Genomic DNA, 26,056 nt, shown 5'->3' on the forward strand with positions numbered 1-26,056 from the left:
TAGTTGAGTGATGTAATAGGAGGGATAGATGCTAATTGTAGTGAAATCCTCAGCTGGACGTAACGCTAGTTTAAGGATAAAATGACATTAATATTGTGTCTTAATTTCTCTTTATTGCTTTTACTCTTTATCTTGTTGTGATTGTGCGCATAATCCTATCATCAAATTTGGGAAAACAAGAGTTGATTGAACTAGCGATGACGAAAGTATTTCTATTTGACACACACCTTTTGCCATCATCTTGATATAGGTCAAGCATAAGCTAAAATTTTTGGCTCGGTTGTGTTGTGGCTAAAGAAATGAAGCCAATACCATCAGAAATGAAAGATTATATAATCCTGGTCTTGTCTGAACTTTTGTTTCCCCTAAAACATATCATCCGCGTTACATGAACACCTGTAATCCTACTTGATATCCAAATTTTGCACGAACTGATCCGGTTAAGAAACTAATATATATAGGACTGACTGACTCTGTGAATCAGTTGCCCTTCCTTAAAATCAGTAGTTCAAACTGGAAATGATCTCTGCAAGCATACTGTTCATGACATGAGTGCCGAATTCGCCCCTTCAATCCGCAATGGGAATGCTACCGGCCTCGCCATATGCCGATAGTGAATGTGAAAAGATTTTTTATCGCCTCTGGAAGTTGAGTGCCTTGAGGGAAACAGCGAAAATGCAAGCAAAGAGCATGGGGAACGCGACCATCACAACGGCGGCCACTCCCAGGAAGTCGTGTCTATAACCCAAGTAATCTTTGATGTATTGTTTCACCGAGCCGCCAGAGTCCTCGAGCAGGTCCTCCACATCGCCGTACTGCGAGGCCACCAACCCGTACAAAGTCCAAGCAGTGGGACATGCCCAATAGAACCATTTCCACCAAACAGGCATCCTCTGTCAAAGATATAGCAAGTGATGGTAGTCTGGGGAAAGAAGAAAATCAGCAATATCATCCAAAGGGTTGCTAGATAGAACTTACGGTTCGCGGCACTAGGAACCCCGAGAAGAGGTTCCATTGAGGGAAGATTGCATAGGAGATGATGCCGGCAACTTGTAGGTTCGGGGTCAAGCCTACTGCTATCATGGCAAAGTAGTTGTAACTCAAAATGACGAAGAACATGAAGAACAGAAACCAGAAAAATTTCTCAGCTGTCCATTCGAACCCAATCATCGGATAAACTATGAGGGTGTACGTTATGACTTGTGCAAGGATGTAGGGGACTTCAATCAGAACCTACAATACCGGGATTCAAACCACATAAGGAACATTTAATTAGAGTACTGACTTGTAAGAGAAGATCGGGATCATTGCGAAGCAAAATTTTTACTTGTGCTAGAGCATATGGCAGGGCCGAGTACATTCCGGCAGCTCGCTCTCTGTAAAAAACTATTCTTTCCACTGATATTACCGGTTGCACGGGAGTTGCATTTTGGACGCCAAGGAAGATAGCAGTTGAATACATTGAGCCCATTGCATTAAGCAAGTCTATTCTTCGGTTCCTGCAATATTTGAAGTTTTACAAACAATGCATCAGTTCGATGGTACATGGGCCAAAACTTTTACGTTTATAGACAGGACTTACGTTTTAGATCCGATATCCCAGTACATACTCCCGAACATTAAAGCTACGAAGATGCTGAAGAGGTGCCGAACGGCTGTATAGTTTGTGTTGCGCCAGTAAGACCAATGTTGTTTCCATAAGCAAGCGGTTAATTGGGTGAAAGTTGACTGTGAATACTTAGTCGGGAAGTAGAGATCCTTGGAATTAGGAGGCGGTAAACTCAACTCTTTGACGAAAGCCTTGTTTCTCCTGGAAAATTGCAGGATGTGTCAATCTAACTCCCTGTGATCTACGCGAGTCTGCCTCTTATGGTCACTAACAAGGCTAAAATTTGGTCTTTTGGTAATGCAGTGAACCCACCGATACAAGACCGAACTTCTGTATAAAGCGGCAAAATCAATCCCCAGAGCAAGCTCTTGTGCTGGTGCCGTGACTTCAAGCATCCAAGTTGCTGGATTATAACCATCTTTGATTTTGCTAACTCCTTGGATTCCCTTTTCACATGAAGATATCTCTTTTTGGTGATTCATGTAACTTTCGCAAAAAAGGGATATTGAAATGGTATTGGCTGAAATAAGCACCTCAAAGTAGTTGATCAGATGACAAGAATGGTGACCCAATGGACCAACATATATCTCTTGCCCACCGCGTTTCAATAAGAGAAGCTAACGCACAAGTAAAAGTACCTGGATCATGCATCGATAGCATTACGAATAAATTTCTGTACTTTGGAGGTGTAGACATTACTTACCTCATCGAAAGCTTCAAATATATCGATGCTCGGCTGGTGGATAGTGCACACAACAGTTCTGCCTGTATCCACCGTATTCCTTACTGTTCTCATGACAATAGCAGCCGCTCTTGCATCGAGCCCGGAGGTTGGCTCGTCCATGAAAATAATAGAGGGGTTTGCTACTAGTTCGACTGCTATGGTTAGCCTTTTGCGTTGCTCGGTAGAGAGACCATTGACACCAGGCAAACCTACCAAGGCTTGTCGCAGTGGATTTAGTTCCACAAGCTCCATGACTTCCTCAACAAACATCTGTAAATGTTATTTGGAATACAAATGATATGATGGATAACACTATCTTGATGACGGCTTCACATATAGCTAGAAAAGTGAACCAAATACCAGTGAAGATAACAAACTTAACTCACCAAAAAGAGCCATCAAACTTGGGATCCTTAAAGAAGCAAATTTTTTTAGCAGATCATTTCAAGGGAAAAAGAACAGATATTGGGAATAGAAGCCAACCGTTCTGGTTTCATTGTTGACATCAGCTGGTAAACGCAGCCATGCAGAGTAAACCAACGACTCATATACAGAAACATGAGGGGAATGGATGTCGTTTTGTTCGCAGTAGCCGGAAATCCGAGCGAATGTCTCCTGCTTCTTTGGATACCCGGATATTGTTATGGTCCCTTCAATGTATCCTCCAGTTTTTCTACCAGCCAACACATCCATCAAAGTAGTTTTACCAGCACCGCTAACGCCCATCAAAGCTGAGAGAACACCGGGCCTAAAAGCACCACTTACTCCACCTAAGAGCACCAATTTATCCTCGACGACACCTTGACTCCTCATTTCCTGCCAACATAAGTGAAACGACAAATTATTTAGCTAATTTGACATAGGGATATTTGCGTAGGAACGTTTTATGCTCTATCCTGATGAGGGCTTCTATCATGATGAGGGTTCAACTTGAACCCTGTTACCTGTGGCATGTCAACTGAATACTTGATTTCATCGAAAGTGATAGAGTGTTGCTCAAATGGCAGGACCATTCCTCTGTTCCTATTAGTCACGCCTGCCATCTCAGGCCTTGTAATTGAGGATCTGGGTGAAATCACTGCAAGTCCCAAAAGAAGGCAAATACATTATGCAAGTCCTTTATAAAAGGAGTTGTTATTTCAGTCTATTGTTAGTCTTTTGTTCGTCACCCGTCTGAAAAGATAGATAATAGAGGCCAAAAGAAACAATGACACAACGTACCTGATACTTGTTGGTGACTAGAACCCCGAGACGGCAGCTGAATTGATCCTCCTTCTTTATTATCATTGTCATTGCTTTGATCATCTCCTGATTTTATGGTCTGAGTTCGTCCATAGGCTGCAAATAGCTTACAGAACTTATGCTCGCTCTAATGGACAGAAACCTAGAGAAGAAGGAACTGGAATCTACTTACGGTCAAGGAAAGTGAGAGCCAGTGGGAACGTGAGGTTGAAGAGCAAAAGGAATCCAAACAGTGCCCCCACTCCTATCCAATACCAGTAGGCATTGGCAAAAATTCCACGCGACTCCAACGATTGAACTCCTAGTGTTTCGTTTGAACTTGAATTGAAGGGAACCTATCACATGGCACAAAAAACAGGAATCAGTTGGTCAGAGAATGATATTCCTAGAGAAATATGAAATACTGGCACCAAGCAATTACAAGGCTTCACCTTGTTCCAGTTTGGTGATAACAACTCATTAGCGGCTAGCGCATTCTGCCCGTACATTAAGGGTGATACCCAGTAACCCCAAATCCACCATTTCTTTATTTCCTCTGCCATTCATATAGAGAAGGGTAATTAGAACTCCTTTCAATGACAGAAGGCCAATGGAGAAAGAAGTTTTGAATTCTAATATAGGCTGTACCTCTTGAAAGGACAACACCACTTAATGAAAAGAAAAGAAGCAGAGAAAATGACCCAAATGTGTTTGCAAGAATCATGTTTCTACCCACTGCCCCAATTGTCCGAAATAACGCGGATGCCATCTGCTGGGCGAGCACAAGCAAAAGGTACTGCCTGAACAACCTGCAAACATGACACAGAAACTTCATATATCGAAACAATAGAAATCTTACATACTGGATGTTGCATTTGCCATCCTTCAACAGTGGAATTATCCCCTTCCTTTCTCACCTGTCAGCATGTGGATCAAATCCAATGACATAGTAGGTAAGGAACACCCAAACAGCAACCTCCACGAAGGTGATTGGGATCTTTGTAATCCAAATTGGAAGAGCATATGCCCATGCCGGGTAAAAGAGGAGATCTCTTTGCTTGTAGAAAACCGGGAGCTTGGCAATTGTCATGGAAATCTCCACCATTCCATTGAACATGATCATCACAAGTTCGAAGAACAATGCTCCAATATAAATCCCTCCATCGGTTATGGTATCTCGAGGCATATGAGTCCGAAAGAAGAGGGTCATCGTAATACATGCTTGAACTGTGAGCTGATAAACAAGTTGCATCATATTAGTACATTAGCTTGTTCAAGTTTGAAATGGGAATTGAAGTCGGCATTTACCTGAAAGGTCTTAAAAGTGTAAACAAAGGAGTTCCTTCTCATAAGCAAGTTTTCTCTTGAAGCACAAGCTCGCAGCAAATCCTTTACTCCTACACCATATTTTTTGGTAGTCAAAGCAGCTGGGTGGTTCTTGCTTCGATCGAAAGGAGTGGAAAGCTCGTCCCTGAGTTTCCTTCCCAAGTGAAACGAATGGAATGCCTCTGCGAATTCCCGAACCGTCACAAATGTGTAAGGATCATCTTTACGTGCCCAATATTGCTGCTGATCTTTCCGTGACGTTACCTGTCAATAGAAAAGGAAAATGTGTTCTTGCAAGACAGTAGCTTTGAGAATACTTTTCATCTCCTAAAAGCTGCAGGGTGGAAAATTGTTGCGTTTCAACTTACTTCTTGCAAGAAGTCGGCAATACCCTTCCTCTCAGGGCATTTAAATCCCATGGATTCGAAGAAATCTAGCACAAGGTCACGAGGACCTTGGTACACGATCTGGCCATCGGATAGAAGAATAATGTCATCAAACATGTTGTAAGTCTCGGGAGCTGGCTGGAGAAGGGAGATAACAGCTGTCCCATTGAAAATGTGATTAACTTGCTTCAGGGACTTCACTATTTGGTACGTTGTTGAGGTATCGAGCCCGGTAGATATCTCATCCATGAAGAACGCCATCGCAGGCCCGACCAGCATCTCACCTGGAAAATACAGGTCAGTGATCAGTTTGTTGATTAGACTAGAGAAGGAGCATTCGATATTAATTTCGTGGTAACAACAACTATCCAAGTTGCTTCTAACCCGTGGTCACACGCTTCCTTTGTCCTCCAGAAATACCCCTGATCATTTGATTTCCGACCATGGTATCTGCACAAGCTTCTAGCCCTAAAATCTGTGGAAAAAGGGCATGTTCAGTGAAGTCTTATAATTCCAAAAATGCTTGTTGAACAATTTTTTTTTTTAGTGATTCTTGTCAAGATTACCTTAAGAACATAATCTGTGACAACACTAGCCTCCTGACCTGGCATTGCTGCAGCCTGAGGGATTTTACACCACAAAAGATTTGCTTGAGAAGACCCCAAAAGCAAACTCAACAGTGTCTTTTGGCCATGGGAAAGAAAAAACTATCCCAGAGTTGGACTGAAAAAACCATCAGTTCCTTGCCCAGTTTTCTTATGCATAATCTGTTTCATTTTCTTGTTTGATTTGGAAAAGGGGAGAAAAGCAACTACTAGCTAACCCTTCTTTGATTACCTTCATGTAGACATCAATATCAGGATCTGGTTTTATATTTGCTGCTTTCTCTCTTCTTGATAGCTCTGCCAACATATCTACAGAATGCCACAAAAGGATCCACCTTTTTCTCATTCTAAAGGTCTTTCAAATACAGTCTGACTATGAAAATGATAAAAGAAAATAGGTTCCTAATTACCATATCGAGTTCCGACCCCCTGACATCTTGCAGAGAAGGCCAGAGTTTCTCTAACTGTCAATTCTCCAATATGAAGATCATGTTGACTTATGTAAGCAGCAGTTCTTTGGGGCACAAACTCATTGAAGCTATGTCCATTGTAAGTAACCTTTCCTGCCGTCTAAGTAACAACAATCGTGCTTTTAGTAGAACTTGAAACAGATTTAGTTTCAGCAGCCAAACACTGAAAATAGGAAAACACAAAGATAAGGTGTGAATTTGAACGAGGATTTACGTGAATTAACCTTTAGTTTGGGGTCAAGCTTAGCAGCCAAAGCTAACAAGAGTGTGGTCTTCCCTGAACTAGGAGGACCTAAAAGCAATGTCAGCCTGCAAAAACTGAATGCAAATCAGAAGCAGGTTGCTCTTCATCATTTCATTCAAGCCAAAAACCAAAAAAGCAAACTGAACTCGGAAATGCCATTCCCTTTTATTTGGTTTGAAGTTGCTTTTAATTTGGTCTGATTTGCCCACCTGCCAGGTTTGATGATCCCACTGACATCTTGCAGGATAGTCAAGTGTTTCTTTCTGTTAGGAAGGATGTGCAGGAAATTCAAGAGGCCCTTCAACAACAAAAGGAAAACAGATAACAAGAAGAAGAAGAAGAAGAAGAAGAAAATATTAGGCAGAAACATATTCAGAACATTTGAGCATTTGTACAAAATTAATGGTCAGTCATCTGGTCTCTGCTAAATGGAAAATCAAAAGTGTACTTGTCGTGTTTGATGTACTAGCTTGTGCTGGTGCTTACCTCTATGAAACCGATACTGAAATTAATGAAATTGGGCGCAGCTCTGCTTCGGGCATGAACCTCCGTCTCGACGTTCAAATGCTCATATCTCACTTCGATTGTAGCAAGATCAATTCCAACTCTGCAAAGAAACCCAGATTCACAAGAACCAAAATTGGACAAAATATCACTAAAACTCCATCGTCAGGTGTGGGTGCCAAATCGGTCTTATTATTGTCAAGTTTTCCTAAATACACAGCTGCTCGAAGCTTCGAATATCTTTACATTTTAATACTTTTCCTGAATTAATGCTACGATAATTATATTTAAGTAAATTTTAGCTGATGATCTCTATAATAGTAAAAGTAGAAACTCATTTAAAATTGTATTGATTTGATATTCCTGCTATTTTTTTACCAGGTGTTTTCATAATGAATCTAAAGATGATGTTAATTTATCCATGGATGTTCGCCTGTATGTACATATATATACACACCCTCATTGTTTAGATTGATATTTTGTGTTTAGTGTTTTCTATATATATATATCCCCTCATTGTTCAGATTGATAATTTGTGTTTAGTGTTCTCTAAAAAAAAAAAAGGACCATGATTTAGATTAATATTAGAAAACACTTTCTAAACAGTGAGGAACGAGATTTAGATTATAGAAAGTTTTCAATCTTTATGTAAAGAATAAGATTTAGATTAATATTTGGTACTAGAATCTGTAACTAAAATGAATGGTGTTTCTAGATATCTTAATGAAAATATTTAGGACTATTTTTTTGTCAAAAAAAATTCGTAAAGTAACAGGAACGGCAATAGGATACTACTCTGAGTTTCTTCTTTTGCGATTGTAGAGATGACAATCGAAAATTTACTTAAATGAAAGTATTGTACTATATATAAGGACTAAAAGGGTAAAAAGGTAATAAAAAGATATTGCACGTCATTATGAAAGCTTGTGAATGTCTAAACTGAACAAATTTATGGACTAAATTGAATACTAGGAAATAGTTCAAGGACCATATTGAATGACTTGAAAAGTGCAATGATGACATTGCACATTTGATGAATGTTCAAGGACTAGCTTCAGGTAACCAACTCTCATTTGAGTTTGAACCAATTGATAAGTCTAAAAATGACATTGCATATTGGGCTCAAGTTTAGAGATTATTTCTGGGTTACCAACTCTCATTTGATTTTTTTACCAACGTGTATTTTTTTCCTTGAATTTACCAAATTTTCTTTAAGTTGCCACTTTTATTTGGCTTACTTATCAACACTATTGCCAACTCTTTCTAGAAATTACCATGCTCAATTATAGTGATTACTAATTTTTCTTCAATCGCTTTAAAAGCTAATTTTGCATTACCAACTGTTGTTTGTGTTAATTACCAACTTCTGTTATCTCTAACAAAAAAAGTTTCTTTTACTCTCTACCAACTTTTATTTGCCTTTTTTGCGATGCCTTAATCTAATGGCTATTATTACATCGAAATACATTTCGTCAACATATCATCTTTCTCCAATCTAATTGTTAACTGGATTGCCAAATCTCACTTGAGTTGTTTACCAATGATTATTTGATTTTTTTTTCTTTATCATTTACCAACTTATCTATTGAGTTACAACTTTTATTTTCCTCGCTAACCGAACATTTAGTGTGACTAAATTATCAACTAATTTTTTCATAAGTAACTCTAATTGATTGATAAGCAATGTTCATTTGATTTTTTTTAATTACCAACTTCTCTTGTTATTTACCAACTTTTTATTTAACTTTCTTTCCAACACCTTTAAATTATCAAGTACCACATAAAATAACCAACCTCTATAGGGCGACTTACCAACTATATTCCCGATTAAGTAACATAAAAGTTGATAAAGTAAAAAAAAAATGAAAATAAAAAAAGATGGTAACTAACTGAAATAAATATTGGGAACACAAAACTAGTAGATAATTTTATCGGAGAAAATTTCATAAACGACTGAAACTCAAGCTAATAATTTCATATAATATCTATTTAATCTGAGGCTTAACTCAAAAGGTAAATAAGAGTGAGTAAAAGATGAAAAAAACCCAACACGAGATAGCAACTCAGTCGACGAATTGTTGGTAAGTCACTTCCAGTACTTTTTGAAAAATTTGGAAAATTTTAAGCGTAACCAAGAAATACACATAAAAATTAGTAAAAGATAAGAAAAAGGTTGCAAACTAGAAAAAAGAAAAATAAAAAAAACATCGGCAAGTAAGTCAAATGCGAGTTGGTTTCCCAATTCTACATAGTGATATAATGAAAAAGAAGTTGGTAAGTCAGGCTAATTAACATTGGTAATCTCCAAAAAGTTGGTATATTTAAAGGGTTACTAACCAAGGCAAGTAAAAATCAGTAACTCAATTGCAAAGTTGGTATATCACACAAAGAGAATTAAACGTAGTTTGACAAAAGTTGGTAAATCACTCTCATTTAGGTTGGCAATTTCATGTAAGAGCAAATACATTCAAAGCATTGGCAAGTAGTGCAAATCACAGTCCATAAGTTAGTACAAGAATTTTTAGTTTGCAAACTACCATGTAAGGTGGGTAAATTTATAGAACTGTTGGTAAATCGGCTACAAGGAAGCTGAAAAAATGGACACTCATTTGAATGCTCACTAAATCATTTTATCTTATAAATAAATCAGTATAAATCCAAAATTTCTTTAAAAAATAATATTTAACAAAAGAGTAGAATATTGAAGTAAGTGGATCGTATTTGACTATCAGTAATAATCTAACTAATTATTTAGTAACCCGCCCACACATGGCTGAGATGGTGAGAGTGAGCTTTTCCCTTGTCGCGGGACGCAGGCGTAAGCTGTTGCGGCTGTACGGATTCTCGATTATAAAAAAAAAAAAACTAATTATTTAGTATGACATTATTGAAAATTTTGTTACCTGTCAATGCGGTTCTTGAGCTTCAACAAGAAGCTCTCGTTGTCCTCGTCGGTCACCCTCACCAACCTCTCGACCAACTTCTTCCTCTCCTGGAATCCGAGGTTCAGGATGTCGACCTCGTCTGCTCGACCGTGCGAGGCGGTCAAAATGCCCTTCCTCAGGCGGTCGAACGTGGGGAGCCTCTCAAGGGCAGCCCATTTGAGAGCTTCTTCTTCGTCGTCGTCATCCTCGTCTCCTCGGCGCGACAAGGACCTCGAGAAGACCTCGTCCATCCTGCTGTTCCTCCACATGCCGGAGCTGCTCGCGCGAAGGCTCTTGCTCGCTCTGTAGACATCTCCTCCCTCCATGAATGAATGGATGCGTCCCCGAGATTGATTCTTTTAGGATAGTATAGAAAAGATGGGCCACGAATCGAGCATTGTTTCGAGGGGGCTGCGAAAGAACGCGGGGAGGCGAAAAATGTTAATTTTTGGAGAGAGAGATTACAGATTTTGGCCGACAATTGGCGGCTTTCGATGTATCAGCTCAACTCTCTATTAATGTAGTTGCATCGGCATTCTGGGTTGAAGATGTAGGGAACGAAAGAACAACGAAACGTACTATGGGTGCATTTGTCTCTAGGAAAGAAATACGTTATCTTTAAATATTACAAACCTCCTTCACCACTTTGTAAACTCAAGATAATTTGATCAAGTAGAGGTGCCAACTGTCATGTCAGGAGATGTATTATCATCTAAAGCACTTGTCTCTTCATTTACATCATTATGGTCAGTTGAATGTCCACAATCGCGATCCAAATATGTCCTTTCAGAATCTGTATCAGATGAATCCATAATCTAGATGCATTATCACTTTCGTGTATGAATGAACAAGTTTCGAGAGAAAGGGTTTTCGATCGTGTGGAATTGGAGATTTCCGATGAATGCATAGTTCACGATTAGCTTGATTAAAGTTGCTCTATGGATTATCAATGAACATGCGCTATTGTTGTGTAGATTCTATAGTGGACCGCTCGGCTTGTCTTTTGTTTTGCTTGGGATATAGTGTTAGGTTTTCCATTTAGGGTGGTCGTGACTTTACATTACTGCCTACGAATTAGATTATTACAGTACTAGTTATTATATAGCTCCTTCTCTTCGTGAACATAGGTAGAAGTGGCACACACGAAGCGCGATTGCTAAAATTTTGGAGAAGAAAGCGAGTGATCGACTGCCATTATTTTTATTTTCCTTTTTGTGGATCGTGAAATAGCAACAAATCAAATTGTTTTTTCAGTGAAGGTAGGCCAAGGAGAAGTTATCACTTATTGGGAGCTCAGTTCTTGCATTGACACAGCTTCATCGGCGCTCATAAACTTTCTAATTTCCTGATTCGAAACTTTTCAAACTTAAACCTATCTGCAGTGGCTAAATTTATAGGATAAATTGTCCAATCAATCCTACATCTATTGTACGGATGTGAATTTAGTCATAAACTTTCTAATTTTTCCAAATTTAATCTTAAACATATGAACGAAATTCCAATGTTGTCCTTCCAATGGACTTTTGCCGAAAATCACAGATCTAGCGGTATGCCATGCAAAACGGCCAACAATGACTGGACCGCCACGTCAGCAATTTCCAACGAGAATTGACCAAAATGACTATATTGGAATTTCGCATAGGATTAAATTGACAAAACTGAAAAGTTTAAGACTGAATTGACATACATACAAATACGATAAGTAGGGCTTGCGAGCGCACCTCGCAACTACTTGGAGCCCCTCTAGTATGTAATTACTAATTGGTGGGAGGAAGAAGAGGGTGGCTAAATAGAGACCATAGATGATGGACCACAATAACTGTGGCAAAAACTTGTAAACAATGCACCTTCCGATTCCACATCATGTCGAAGCGCTTTGCTAATCGATCCGTCGACACCAACATTGTCCAGCTTATTATATGCATTCTTTAGTTATAACTCAAGTGAATTGGCGATTTTTTTCTTTTGTCAAAAGAAAATTTTCATTCATTAATCAGCATAATAACTAAGAGAGTTATATAGAATGCTTTCAAGCTCCCAAATAACTACGGAAAATTAAAAACACCATAAAACAAATAACAAAGCATATTCTGCAGCTGGAAACACACTCTCATTCTCCAAAAATAAATTTACCACCATAAAATTTCGGCGGCCGGCGGCGATTCTTGTTTAGAAGTAAAGAAAAAACCCCATTTTTACGTATTGTGAAGTGGTCGTTTACGGAAAAAGTACCAAAAAATCATCAAACATATTGCATTGGTACCTATTCGGTTTTAAACCTTTCAATTAGACAAATTTATTCCTAAACCTTTTGCATTTATGCTCATGTAGTCCAACCTTGGCTGAAAATTGATGATGTGGATGACAGCCGTTTTACGTGACACAACCCATAGAGACATAGGAATTTTTTGAAATTTTTCCTTTTTCCGTTTTCTTTCTTTTTTTATTTTTATTTTTTTTTAACTGTAATCGGAGGCCGACGGGGGCCCTTAACAATAGAAATTTAAAAAAAAATCAATAATTTTCCACTTAAGCGTCGGCCATCTAGCCAGTGTCCACATCATCAATTTTTCGTTAAGAATGGGTTACATTGGTAAATTATCAAAGATATAGAACTAAATTGGTTAAGTTGAAAGGTTTAGAACTTGATTGGCTCAAGTGCAATACTTTTAGAAGTTTTTGGGTAATTTTCCCTGTTTGAAATTGGAACTATTTTCGTTGTGATTCTCAAACTTGAAATTTGGGAAACCGAGTCCTTGTATTTGTACGATTTATCTAATCAAGGCCTCTGATCTATTGTCTCAACAAATTGGCTATATCCAAATATCGTACCTAGCGCCACCTACTTTCTGTTTATATTTCAGCCTTTTCCTATTTATTAAACTCCAGAAGCTAGAAATAAAGTTAAAAAGTTAAATTTTTTTTGTGACCAAGTTAGTGGACAAGATTTGTTTATTCCTCAATTACATTGTTGATAGTTTCCATGAGAAAGAATGCAACCTCTCCAATAAGATCGAGTATGTCATGCCTTTCATAAATAGAAAACATAAAGAGATAGGTCCAAACGACCGTAAAATTAATCTTTCGACATTAATATGGTTCAACTCAAAAAATCAAAGCTTGTATGAAAGCAACAACAAATCAGCGTGTGGTGAATTATATATATATCATGTTGATTGTTCTAATAATCATAAAGACCAAAAAAGATGAAAAAAGAAATAGAAAGATACCATATATTTTGTTGATTTAGGAAAAGTTATGACTTTATTATGGAAAGTTGAGGGACTAGATTTTTAAGGACTAGATTGAACATTTAGCAATAATTCAAGGGCCACATTGTACAATCAAAAATTTCAAACATGGCATTGGCCCTTGTACCAAAGTTTAGGTATTATTTATGTCAATGTCCCAAAAATAAATGCTATTTTCACAACTATGATAGATTAATCCAATGAAACTGAATATTTCAATGATGTTATGTTATAACTTATTAGTCGATCGACTAATAATAATTTTGTATTATTACGTTCACCTCAGGGGAGTGCCAACTCAAAGGAAGATCTAAAGCAATTTGCAAATAATAATAATAATAATAATTTATCGATCTTACTACCATCGCAAATTACAAAAAAGGAAATGGTAAAAATTATCTCAAAAGTTAAAATAAAAAGATGACGAATCACCAAAATGAATTATGGCTTTCAATAATTATTTGAACTTAAATATTATTGAAGGGCACATACGAGAATGTTAGGCAAAAGAAATTGCACATAAGAGATGTGGAGTAAAGTGGAGCAGTGAATCAATCGTAGTTGCCTTACAATTTATTGGTTTAAGTTTTGAATGAAAGTGAGTTTGATTGAATATGTTGACTAGAGGTATTAGGCTTTAGTAGATTCTCCCAACACCATCATAGATCATTCATCCCTCCATCTGGCAATCTATCTATTCTCATCATTATTTCTATTAGAAAGTTTAAATTTGATGTCTCCCATGTAATTGGAAATAAGTTAGGAGTTCACCATTTAAATTGTCGAAGTACTTGTAACGAAAATGTAATGTCGTATCTTAACTACTTCCTCTCTTACTCAAATGCAATTTGCACTAAATGATGATACTTACATTTTACATCTCAAATTGAAAAAAGAAGAGAAAAAAACTAATCCCCAATGCTAAGAAGATCACATAACCAAACATCAATGCCTCACATCATACATAATGGATGTACGTAGGGATTTCTTAATTGGCAATAAATCGTGGAACAATAATATTGTTTCAATAAAAATTGACATCATAAAAAATAAGCAAAAAAGTGAAATTTCCAGCATAAATTTTATAAAATATATAGGCATGAATGAGAGTACAATTAGAAAATAAGAAATCATGGGAAAATCATCCAAACATGCATACATACATGCATTAATACATGAACACATATGTATATGTATATAGAATATGCTATGTAAGGGAGTTTTTTTTTTTTTTTTGGTCGGAAATGTAAGGGAGTTGAATAGTTATATTTTAATTAAGGTCTCAAATATTTGCTGAAAATTGCTGAAAAATTATGTTTACTAAAACTCCTTCTCTAGCTTTTCTAATCAAGTCGGTCCAACACCAACCGATAAATCCAGCTGATGTGGCCACCTGCTCTGATGTGGATGATTTTTTTTTTTTTTCCAACATGGATGACCACATAGGCGCTACATCATACTTCAACGTTGTTCACCTTGGTTATATTTCTTGACAATGATACCCATGTAACTGTTGACATTGGATAAATTTTATCCACATTAATATTCTGACTTAGTTCGATGGCCACATCAACTGGATTTAGCTGGAATTAAGGTCGGAGAGACTTGATTAGAAAACTTGAGAAAATAGAAGGACTTAGTTAGGCAAACTAAAAAAGTACGAGCACTCGATTAGAAAAAGTGTCAAAGTAAAGGGATTGAAAGCTGCATTCTGTTTCTTTTTCTACTTGCCGTTATATGGTTTCTTATAGCGTCTGTTATTATGCTAAATGTTCTATTTCAAATGACAAAATGAATTTCTCTCTTTGAAACCTATTTTATTGTACATTTTTTCTCTTACCACACGGCATGTCATGCCTAATATAGTCAATTCTACTTAAACTTAGGTGTTCTGAAATATTCTTCACTTAAAATTTTCTTTGTAAAATTAAAATCTTCTTTCAATCACATTGTCAATGGTTGTATAATTTTATGGTATGATGACCAACTGTCTTAAAAATTTAAATTGTTAAATGAACGTGGAATTTAATATTTAATTATTCTAACAGCTGTACACCCGCCTATTTCATTACCGATGTATAATAAAATCGCACCATAATTGTCCATTTGTGTTTAAATTGAGCTAAGCATTTTTTCTTTAAATTTTTACTTTTCTGTTTAATGTACAAAGTCGCTTTGATCATAATAAAAATAGATTGTTTAGGATGCAAATGACAACCATTCTCTTTCTAGGCTCTATTTCTATCCGTAAATAGATTTTTCTATTTCAATTCCCTAGATGAGTTTCTAAGTAGAGACACATGCTTGATAACTGCATAAAATTTCTATTCCCAATACAAAAATTCGTTTGATAACAACATAAAACTTCTATGCTGCCAGCCACTGGGCCTCGGCCGGCGATTGGTGGACGGAGATCGGAGATTGACAATGAGCGACTAGCGATCGGCGAATTGCGACCAACTGTCGATGAAACAAAGACGACGATCGGCGGTCGACGGATGTCGAACTGCTGCCGGAGAATGTCGAACTATAGCCAGTGGCAAGGACGCAAGAGAGATTACTGGCGGCGGGTGGACTGCGACAGCAAGTAAAGACACGAGAGAGAGGGAGTGAGTAATGATAAAAATTCTTATCTTTCTTTTTGTTCCGGAAAAAGAAAAGTAGATAATATCTACTTTTTTATTCATGTTCCAAATTTATTTCTGGGCCAAAAATTTGTCCTGAAAATAGAAAAATGAAATTGCGTTGCCAAATCTGTTCCAAACCTGTTCCCCATAACAAAAAAAAATAGAGAAACAGAGAAATAGAACTTTTGGCGTGCATGGGGAGGGCTCTTTCGAATTCAAAAGAGGTATGCAATATAAGCGATAGCGCCCCGCTTCCCAACGGTCGAATTGTCCATCTTCATCCCTCCCGCTATCTCCCTCCAAAATAAAAAGAAAATCAAGAAACAGAGGAAACTGAAAATCTACCAGAAATTCATCAGCATGGACGTTACCGAGAGTCCCTCCTCTTCTTCCGCTAAAAGATCTCTCACCCTCTGTATCTTGTTTAGGTTAAAGGGGAAAACAAGAGTTGATTGAACTAGCGATAACGAAAGCATGTCCAATTGTGTTGCGGCTAAAGAAATGGAGTTCATACAATCAGAAATGACAGATTATATAATCCTGGTCTTGTCCGGTCTTTTGTTTCCCCTTAAATGTTTCGTTCTCGTGAACATGAACATCCATAATCTTACTCGATATCACCAAATTTTGCACGAACAGATCCGGTTGAGCAATGGATATAGGGAATGACAGACTCTGTGATCAGTTGCCCTTCATTAAAATCAGTAGTTCAAACTGGAAACGATCTCTGCAAGTATCCCGTTCGTGACATGGGTGCTGAATTGGTGCCTCTTCCCTCGGCGATGGGAATGCTATTAGCTGTGCCATATGTCATTACAAATAGTACAAGACTTTTATCGCCTCTGGAAATTGAGCACCTTGATGGAAACGGCAAAAACGCAACTGAAGAGTATGGGGAACGTGACCATCACGCCGGCGGCCGCTCCCAGGAAGTCATGCCTGAAACCCAAGTAATCTTTGATGTATTGTTTCACTGAGCCGCCATAGTCCTCGAGCATATCCTCCACATCGCCGTACTGCGAGGCCACCAACCCGTATAAAGTCCAAGCAACGGGGCATGCCCAGTAGTACCATCTCCACCAAACAGGTATCCTCTGTTAAATATGTAGCATGAGTGGGTAGTCTCTCATTGTCAGGCATCACTATCGTGTTGGAAAAAGAGAGAAGAAAATCAGCAAAATCGCCGAAATGGTTGCTAGATAGCACTTACGGGTCGTGGCACTAGGAACCCCGAGAAGAGGCTCCATAAACAGTAGAATGCAAAGGAGACGATGCCGGCGATATGATGGTTCGGGGTCAAGCCTACTGCCATAATGCCGAAGAAGGTGAAACACAGCATGGTGAAGAACATGAAGAACATAAACCAGAAGAATTTCTCAGCTTTCCATTCGAACCCAATCATCGGATAAACTATGAAGATGTACGTTATTGTTTGTGCCAGGATGTAGGGTACTTCGATCAGGACCTACAATATTGGGATTCAAACCACATAAGAAACATTTAATTAGAGCACAGATTTGTAAGAGAAGATCAGGATCATTACGAAGCGAAATTTTACTTGTGCCAGAGCATATGGCAGGGCCGAGTACATGCCGGCAGCTTGCTCTCTATAAAAAACTATTCTTTCCACTGATACAACCGGTTGCACGGGAGATGCATTTTGGACCCCAAGGAAGATGGCGGTAGAATACATTGAGCCCATTGCATTAATCAAGTCTATTTGTCGGTTCCTGCAAGAATCGAAGGTTTCCGAACACACATCAGTTCGATGGTACGAGGGCTAAAAACTTTACGTGTCTAGACAGGGCTTACGTTTTAGATCCGACATCCCAGTACATACTCCCAAACATTAAGGCTACGAAGACGGTGAAGACTTGCCGAACAGCTGTATAGTTTGTGTTGCGCCAGTAAGACCAATGTTGTTTCCATAAGCAAGCGACTAATTGGGTGAAAGTTGACTGTGAATACTTAGTTGGGAAGTAGAGATCCTTGGAATTAGGAGGCGGTACGCTCAATTCTTCGATCAAAGCCTTGTTTCTCCTGGAAAATTGCAGGATGTGTCAATCTAACTCTCTGTGATCTATGTGAGTGTGCCTCTCATGGTCACTAACAAGGCTAAAATTTGGTCGTTTCAGAATGCAGTGAACCCACCTGTACAAGTCCGAATTCTTGTATAAAGTAGCAAAATCAATCCCCAGAGCAAGTTCTTGTGCTGGTGTCGTGACTTCGAGCATCCAAGTCGCTGGATTATAACCATCTTTGATTTTGCTAACTCCTTGGATACCCTTCATATGAAGGTATCGCTTCTCGGTGATTCAAGTAACTTTGTGAAAAAGGGAAATTGAAACCGTACCAGCCGAGTAGGGGTGTACCTCAAAGTACTTGATCAGATGACAAGAATAACGTCCCAACGGACCGGCATATATTTCTTGCCCGCCTCGTTTCAATAGGAGAAGCTACGGCACAAGTAAAAGTACATGGCTCATGTATCCATATCATTATGAACAAGTTCTTGTACTTAGGATGTGTTGACATTACTCACCTCATCAAAAGCTTCAAATATGTCCACGCTCGGCTGGTGGATCGTGCACACAATAGTTCGTCCTGTGTCCACTATATTCCTTACTGTTCTCATGACAATAGCGGCAGCTCTTGCATCGAGCCCAGAGGTTGGCTCGTCCATGAAAATAATAGAGGGGTTCGCTACGAGTTCGACGGCTATGGTTAGCCTCTTGCGTTGCTCGGTTGAAAGACCATTGACACCAGGCAATCCAACCAAGGCTTGTCGCAGTGGATTTAGTTCCACAAGCTCCATGACTTCCCCAACGAACATCTGTAACATTATTTTCCAAAATACAAGTGATATGATGGATAAGAATGACTCTTGATGACGGCTTCACGTCTAGCTAGACAAAATGAACCAAATCCTAGTGAAGATGATAAACCCAAATTCACCAAAAAGAGCCATCAGTTCGGACTTTTACAGAAGCGAGAACTCGAAGAGTTTATTCAAGTGAAAAAAGACAACTACGGTAAAAAGCAGATAATGGCTACAGAAGCCAACCTTTCTGGTTTCATCGTCGATGTCAGCAGGTAAACGTAACCATGCAGAGTAAACCAATGACTCGTAGACCGTAACATGCGGTGAATGGATATCGTTTTGTTCACAGTAGCCGGAAATCCGAGCAAATGTGTCTTGCTTCTTTGGATACCCGGAAATCATGATGTTTCCTTCTATGTATCCTCCAGTTTTTCTGCCAGCCAGCACATCCATCAAAGTAGTTTTACCGGCACCGCTGACGCCCATCAAAGCTGTAAGAACACCAGGCCTAAAAGCACCACTTACACCCTTTAAGAGCACCAATTTATCCTCAACAACACCTTGACTCTTCATTTCCTGCCAATATAAGCGAACGACGAATTAGTTAGCTTACATTTGAGATGGCGATACATGGTATGCTTCTATCAGGAGGAAATACCATCTTCAGAATTCTCATGGTTCAACTTGAACCATGTTACCTGTGGCATATCAACTGAATACACGATTTCATCGAAAGTGATAGAGTGTTGCTCAAATGGCAGGACCATTCCTCTTCTCCTATTAGTCACGGTGGCCATCTGGGGACTTGTAGATGAGGATCTGGCTAAACTCACTGCAAATCAGAAAAGACAACATTGGTTAAGATATAATGTAAGTCCTTGAATAAAGGAGTCGCTATTTTCATTCTCCACTATTAGTCGTTTGTTCATCACCCATCACCTAGACGGTAAAGGCTAAAAGAAACAATGGGACTTTTACCTGGTACTTGTTGGTGACTAGAACCCCGAGACGACAACTGAATCGATCCTCCTTCTCTATTGTCATTTTCATTGCTTTGATCATCTCCTGATTTTACGGTCTGAGATCGGCCAAAGGCTGCAAAATCGCTTACGGAACTTAGGCTAGCTCTAATGGACAGAAACCTAGAGAAGAAGAAACTGAAATCCACTTACGGTCGAGGAAAGTGAGAGCCAGTGGGAACGTGAGGTTGAAGAGCAAAGTGTATCCAAACTCCGCCCCGACTCCTATCCAATACCAGTAGGCATCGGGGAAAATTCCACGCGACTTCAACGATTGAACTCCTAGCGTTTCATTTGAACTTGAATTGAAGGGAACCTATCACATGGCATACGTAGCAGGATTCAGTTGGTCAGAAAACTATATTCCTAGAGAAATATGAAATACTGGCATCAAGCGATTACAAGGCTTCACCTTGTCCCAGTTTGATGACAAGAACTCATTAGTAGCTAGCGCATTCTGCCCGTACATTAAGGGCGATACCCAGTAAGCCCAAATCCACCATTTCTTTATATCCTCTGCCATTCATATACAGAAGGGAAATCAGCACTCCTTTTGACGATGGAAGGGCGAGGGAGAAAAAGATTTTGAATTCTCCTGTACACTATACCTCTTGAAAGAACAACACCACTTGATGCGAAGAGAACGAGCAAAGAAAATGTCCCGAATGTGTTGGCAACAATCATGTTTCTACCCACTGCGCCAATTGTCCGAAATAACGCTGATGACATCTGCTGGACGAGCACAAGCAAAAGGTACTGCCTGAACAACCTGCAAACGCGACACACACTTCATACATGGAAACAGCAGAAATCTTACTAATGCGAGGTTGGATTTGCCATCTTCAGCAGTGGAATTATCCCCTTTCTTTCTCACCTCCCAACATACGGATCGAATCCGATGACATAGTAGGAGATGAACACCCAAGCCGCGACCTCCATGAAGGTGATAGGGATCTTTATAATCCAAATAGGAAGGGCATATGCCCACGCCGGGTAAAAGAGGAGATCTCTTTGCTTGTAAAATACCGGAAGCTTGACAATTGTCATGGTAATCTCCACCATTCCATTGAACATGATCATAACGAGAGTGAAGAACAACGCACCAATATAAATCCCTCCATCGGTTGTGGTATCACGAGGCATCTTAGTCCGAAAGAAGACCGTCATCGTAATACACGCGATAAGTATGAGCTGATAAATGAGTTGTATCGTGTTAGTACATTAGCTAGTTCAAGTTTGAAATGAGAATTGAAGTCAGCATTTACCTGAGAGATCTTGAAAATGTAGACGAAGGAGTTTCTGTACATAAGCAAGTATTCTCTTGAAGCGCAAGCTCGAAGCAAATCCTTCACTCCCACACCATATTTTTTGGTTGTCAATGCAGCAGGGTGGTTCTTGCTTCGATCGAAAGGAGTGGAAAGCTCGTCCCCGAGTTTCCTTCCCAAGTGAAACGAATGGAATGCCTCTGCGAATTCCCGAACTGTGACTAAAGTGTATGGCTCATCTTTACGTGCCCAATATTGCTGCTGATCTTTTCGCGACGTTACCTATCAATAGAAACGTATATGTGTCATTGCAGGGCACTCTGCCTTGAGAATACTTTCGATCTCCTAAAAGCTGCAGGGTGGAAAATTGTTATGTTTCGACTCACTTCTTGCAAGAAGTCGGCAACACCCTTCCTCTCGGGGCATTTGAATCCCATGGATTCGAAGAAATCTAGGACGAGGTCACGAGGACCCTGGTACACGATCTGGCCATCAGATAGCAGAATAATGTCATCAAACATGTCGTATGTCTCTGGAGCTGGCTGGAGAAGGGAGATGACGGTAGTCCCATTGAAAATGTGATTGAATTGCTTCAGGGACTTCACTATTTGGTACGTGGTCGAGCTATCGAGCCCAGTAGATATCTCGTCCATGAAGAACACCGTCGCGGGCCCGACCAGCATCTCACCTGGAAAATACGGGTCAGTGATTAGACCAGAGAGCGGAACATTTAACATTAATTTCGTGGTATCAACAACTATCGAAGTTGCTTCTAACCCGTGGTCACACGCTTCCTTTGTCCTCCGGAAATACCCCTGATCATTTCATCTCCAACCATGGTATCTGCACAACCTTCTAGCCCCAAAATCTGTGGAAAAAGGACATGGTCATTCAACATTAACTACTGCAAAATTGCTTATATGACTACTTTTTGTGGTTCTTGTCAAAGATTACCTTAAGAACATAATCTGTGACAACACTAGCTTCCTGACCTGGTATTGCTGCTGCCTGAGGGATTTTACACCACAAAAGCTCTACTTGAGAAGACCCCAAAAGCAAACTCAACAGTGTTTTTGGATTCAAAAATCATTTGTCCCCTGTCGAGTTTTCTTATGCATAATCTGTTTCATTTCATTGTTTGATTTGGGAAAGGGTAGAAAAGCAACTACTAGCTTCCCTTCTTTGATTACCTTCATGTAGATGTCAATATCAGGATCTGGTTTTATATTTGCTGCTTTCTCTCTTCTTGATAACTCTGCCAACATATCTACAGAATGCAACAAAAGGATCCACCTTTTTCTCATTCTAGAGATCGCTCAAATACAAACCCAACCATGAAATGATAAGAGAAGAAAGATTTCTAAGTACCATATCGAGTTCCGACCCCCTGACATCTCGCGGAGAAGGCCAGAGTTTCTCTTACTGTCATTTCTCCAATGTGAAGATCATGTTGACTTATGTAAGCAGCAGTTCTTTGGGGCACAAACTCATTGAAGCTATGTCCATTGTAAGTAACCTTTCCAGTCGTCTAAGTAACAGGATTCGTATTTTAGTGAATTTTGAAACAAAGAATTAGTTTCAGCAGCTAAACGTAGGAAATCCGGAAAAAACAAAAAGAAGGCGAGAAATTAAATGAGAAATTATGTGAATTTACCTTCAGTTTGGGGTCAAGCTTGCCAGCCAAAGCTAACAAGAGCGTGGTCTTCCCTGAACTAGGAGGACCTAGAAGCAATGTCATCCTACAAAAACAGAACGCAAATCAGAAGCAGGTTGCTCTTCATCATTTGGTTCAAGCCAAAAAACAATAAAGCAAACTGAACTCGGAAATGCCACTCCCTTTAATTTGGTATGATTTGCTCACCTGCCAGGTTTGATGATCCCACTGACATCTTGCAGGATAGTCAAGTGTTTCTTCCCACTAGGAAGGATGTGCAGGAGATTCAAGATGCCCTTCAACGGCAAAAGGAAAACAGATATCAAGTAGAAGAATAAGAAGAAGAAAATACCAGACAAACACACATTTAGAAAATTTGCGCGTCTGCACATAATTAATGGTCAGTCTTCTTGTCTCTGCTAAATGAAAAACACAAAGTCCGCTGTCATGTTTGAGGTACTAGCCAGTGCTGGCGCTTACATCTGCGATATCGAAAACGAAATTTATGAAACTGGGCAGAGCTCTGCTTCCCACATGAACCTCTGTCTCCACATTCAAATGCTCGTATCTCACTTCAATTCTAGGAAGATCAATTCCCACTCTGCAACGAAACCCAGATTCACAATAACCAAAATTGGACAAAAATGTCACTAAAAATTCCATCACCAGTTGAACATATTCTTTTGCAAATATATATATATAGAGGCGCATATAGATAGGAGAGTCTAAGCAAATATTACCACTCACAAATGCTTAATTACAACATATAGTCACTTGTATGAATAGTTCCTGTAGTAAACGAAGGAAAATCTTACTTTGGCAATCTTTGGCAATTTCATAATGATTGGTACTTTCTAATTTATCGACTTTCGATACAGTTTACCAACTTTTATGTTTTTCTCGTACAAGCACTTTAAATATACGAGTTTAATATGAAATTTATCGTCTTTTATTTATGCGAGTTACCGATTTTTCTCCAATTATGTGCCCAACTAGTTTCTATATACCAAATCTTATTTGAGTAAGCTTGTTCTTTCGTTTTTTTAAGGTACCAACTTTTTCATAATGTTACTAACTTTTATTTGTTTTGCTTACTAATCCGTTAAATTTAACAACCATTTTTAGAAGTTATTATTTTATTTGGAGTGATTACCATCTTTTATTAGATCAAATTATCAATAATTTTTCAGCTACTAATTCTTTTGTGTGCTTGACAATCTTTTATTTACATTTCTTATCAACACCTTATACCGACTATTACACGACATTACAACATTTGTTTGAGCGAGTTATCACTTTTCTTTGATTGACTTACCAATTATCTTTGAGCTACCAGCTTTCATTTGAAGCCCCTTTGATAATTACCAACCTCACTTAGAGTGCTTACCAACTTTTCTCCGATTAAGTTACCAACTAATTTAATTTGTGTTACCGACTCTTGTTTTTGTTAGTTACCAATATTAAATTGGTGAATTCAAGTTGCTGCCAAGAAATGCAAGTAAAAGTTTGTAAACATAAGAAAAGTTGGCAAATTCTAAAATATAAATAAATAACTTAAACAGATTTTTTTTTTTGGGGGGATCAGAACTTAAACAGAGTTAATAACCCAATACTGCGTTGTAATTTTATGGGAGAAAAGTTGCTGAATCACACTAACTTAGGTTCATAATCTCCACAAAGAGTTAATGAATTCGCAGGACTGCCAACCAAATCAAATAAAAATTGGTAACTCCATAGAAAAGTCCATAAATTACGGAAAAAAAATTAGCAAGTAATTCAGTTTGACAAAAATTGATAAATCGCTTTAATTAACACCGGCAAAGTTCATATAAGAGCTAGAACATCGGAAGCATTGGCGTTATATGCATATAACAATCAATAAGTGTGTAGATAAATTGCTAGTTTGCAAACTACCATAAAAAGGTTAGTAATTTGAAAATTTTGATGGCAAGTTACCTACAAGTTATCTAGAAAATAAAGTCTCTGACCAAAATAAAATCTAGAAAATAAAATCACAAGTTGTTTTTTAACTTACAGTTTTTTGAACCAATACCTATTAAATTTTACCAGCTTATAAGAATTTGCTGAGGAACTCTTTAAGTTTTAAGAGTATAAGAATGTCATAATATGATGGATTTACCGTTATGATTGACTTATTTCAATTCTTACTAACCATGTGCTACATTTTCATATAATAAACAAGTTATTATCTTAGCTTATAAAAGACTAATCACAACGGGAGTAGAATTTTCAAATAAGTGGATCCGGTAAAACGAATAGTAAAATCTAAAATTTCATTCACGGTCCATTTATCTAAAGGAAAAATGTTTTCCGGAAGTTGTTTCCAATTTTCTAGTGTTTGAACGGCGTAAAATTAATTAGTCTATGAAAAATATTGTCCATGAACTGAAAACAACAAGCTTAGATAGGGAGAAAACGACTTCCTCTTCTGATGAGAAGGAAATCACTTTCTCTCAACTATTTCTCTAAACTACCAAATAAATGAGGATTAAATATTTTTCTTGAAAATGATTTTCATAAAAGATATTTTCATATACTATAAAATTTGAGTGAAACAAAGACAAGGGATTTTGCAAAAAAAAATTTACCTCTCAATGCGGTTCTTCAGCTTCAACAAGAAGCTCTCGTTGTCCTCTTCGGCCTCCCTCACCAACCTCTCCAGCAACTTCTTCTTCTCCTGGAAGCCGAGGTTCGGGACGTCGATCTCGTCTGCCCCGCCGCGTGAGGCGGTCAGAATGCCCTTCCTCAGGCGGTCGAAAGTGGGGAGCCTCTCGAGGGCGGCCCACTTGAGAGCTTCCTCGTCGTCGTCGTCCTCATCGCCTCGGCGCGAGAGGGACCTCGAGAACACATCGTCCATCCCGCGGTTCCTCCACATCCCGGAGCTGCTCGCACGCAGGCTCCTGCTCGCTCTGTAGACATCTCCCCCCTCCATCAATGAACCGAAGAAGAGACGATGATCGATGGATGGGTCTCCGGTAGGACTTCTTTTATGTACGTATCAAGAGTGGGTTTTTAGAGAGAGAGAGAGAGAGATTACAGTTTTAGGCCCACAATTGGCGGCTTTTGACGTATCAACTCAAGGGCAAAATTGTCCAAAAATCTTAAACCTATACATTTTTGCCAATTGAGTCCTACACATTTTTAATTTTACCAATTGAGTCCTAAATCTTTTTCACATTTTTTCAATCGAGTCCATTTAAGCAATTTTGACAAAAAATTGCTAATGTGAACACCTACCATCCTACGTGGCACGGCCAACATTGACGTGGATAATTTTTTATTATATTTTAATACTTTCCAAAAGTAAAAAAGTTTAAAACTTAATTGGAAAAATTTAAATATTTATGATTGAATTGACAAAATTGCAGTAGATTTAGGACTTTTT

The 26,056-nt window shown here is 38.6% G+C and overlaps 2 protein-coding genes across 4 annotated transcripts; both read right to left on the minus strand.

The window, feature by feature from the left end:
* Nucleotides 1–270: 270 nt before the first annotated feature.
* LOC115738071 (pleiotropic drug resistance protein 1-like) lies at nt 271–10,437 on the minus strand. Its single transcript, XM_030670566.2, has 24 exons — nt 9,993–10,437; nt 7,072–7,192; nt 6,795–6,883; nt 6,566–6,650; nt 6,282–6,441; nt 6,104–6,180; nt 5,833–5,886; nt 5,651–5,741; nt 5,249–5,550; nt 4,863–5,144; nt 4,472–4,788; nt 4,203–4,363; nt 4,007–4,110; nt 3,748–3,910; nt 3,555–3,671; nt 3,278–3,411; nt 2,817–3,149; nt 2,313–2,603; nt 2,143–2,226; nt 1,922–2,055; nt 1,583–1,810; nt 1,328–1,499; nt 979–1,233; nt 271–893 (listed from the first exon to the last, which is right to left on the minus strand). The coding sequence occupies exons 1-24, from the start codon at nt 10,337–10,339 to the stop codon at nt 633–635; spliced, it is 4,362 nt and encodes a 1,453-aa protein (XP_030526426.1). The 5' UTR covers nt 10,340–10,437; the 3' UTR covers nt 271–632.
* Nucleotides 10,438–16,372: 5,935 nt separating this feature from the next.
* On the minus strand, nt 16,373–25,687 carry LOC115738072 (pleiotropic drug resistance protein 1-like). Of its 3 annotated transcripts, none has more exons than XM_030670568.2 (24): nt 25,260–25,687; nt 23,131–23,251; nt 22,858–22,946; nt 22,651–22,735; nt 22,365–22,524; nt 22,187–22,263; nt 21,951–22,004; nt 21,774–21,864; nt 21,383–21,684; nt 20,997–21,278; nt 20,606–20,922; nt 20,340–20,500; nt 20,144–20,247; nt 19,885–20,047; nt 19,691–19,807; nt 19,411–19,535; nt 18,956–19,288; nt 18,434–18,724; nt 18,264–18,347; nt 18,043–18,176; nt 17,704–17,931; nt 17,450–17,621; nt 17,102–17,356; nt 16,373–16,985 (listed from the first exon to the last, which is right to left on the minus strand). In XM_030670568.2, the coding sequence occupies exons 1-24, from the start codon at nt 25,601–25,603 to the stop codon at nt 16,725–16,727; spliced, it is 4,350 nt and encodes a 1,449-aa protein (XP_030526428.1). In that variant the 5' UTR covers nt 25,604–25,687; the 3' UTR covers nt 16,373–16,724. The 3 variants fall into 3 exon arrangements, with proteins under 3 accessions (XP_030526428.1, XP_030526427.1, XP_030526429.1); XM_030670567.2 differs by having other exon boundaries at nt 19,411–19,544; XM_030670569.2 differs by lacking the exons at nt 22,187–22,263; nt 22,365–22,524 and having other exon boundaries at nt 19,411–19,544; nt 25,260–25,686.
* Between the last annotated feature and the right edge of the window lie 369 nt (nt 25,688–26,056).

The sequence above is a fragment of the Rhodamnia argentea genome, chromosome 8 (genome assembly GCF_020921035.1).
Source record: "Rhodamnia argentea isolate NSW1041297 chromosome 8, ASM2092103v1, whole genome shotgun sequence".
In the NCBI taxonomy this organism is placed as follows: Eukaryota; Viridiplantae; Streptophyta; class Magnoliopsida; order Myrtales; family Myrtaceae; genus Rhodamnia; species Rhodamnia argentea.

Excerpts from the sequence above, each read along its gene's own strand:
- LOC115738072 (XM_030670567.2), bottom strand. The coding sequence starts at position 25,603 with ATGGAGGGGGGAGATGTCTACAGAGCGAGCAGGAGCCTGCGTGCGAGC. Across the intron at positions 21,685-21,773 it reads AAGGAAGCGTGTGACCACGG|GTGAGATGCTGGTCGGGCCC; the intron begins GTTAGAAGCAAC and ends CGTATTTTCCAG. Across the intron at positions 17,357-17,449 it reads TGCCATATGCTCTGGCACAA|GTCCTGATCGAAGTACCCTA; the intron begins GTAAAATTTCGC and ends CCAATATTGTAG.
- LOC115738071 (XM_030670566.2), bottom strand. The coding sequence starts at position 10,339 with ATGGAGGGAGGAGATGTCTACAGAGCGAGCAAGAGCCTTCGCGCGAGC. Across the intron at positions 6,442-6,565 it reads AGCTTGACCCCAAACTAAAG|ACGGCAGGAAAGGTTACTTA; the intron begins GTTAATTCACGT and ends GTTGTTACTTAG. Across the intron at positions 1,811-1,921 it reads AGAAGTTCGGTCTTGTATCG|GAGAAACAAGGCTTTCGTCA; the intron begins GTGGGTTCACTG and ends GCAATTTTCCAG.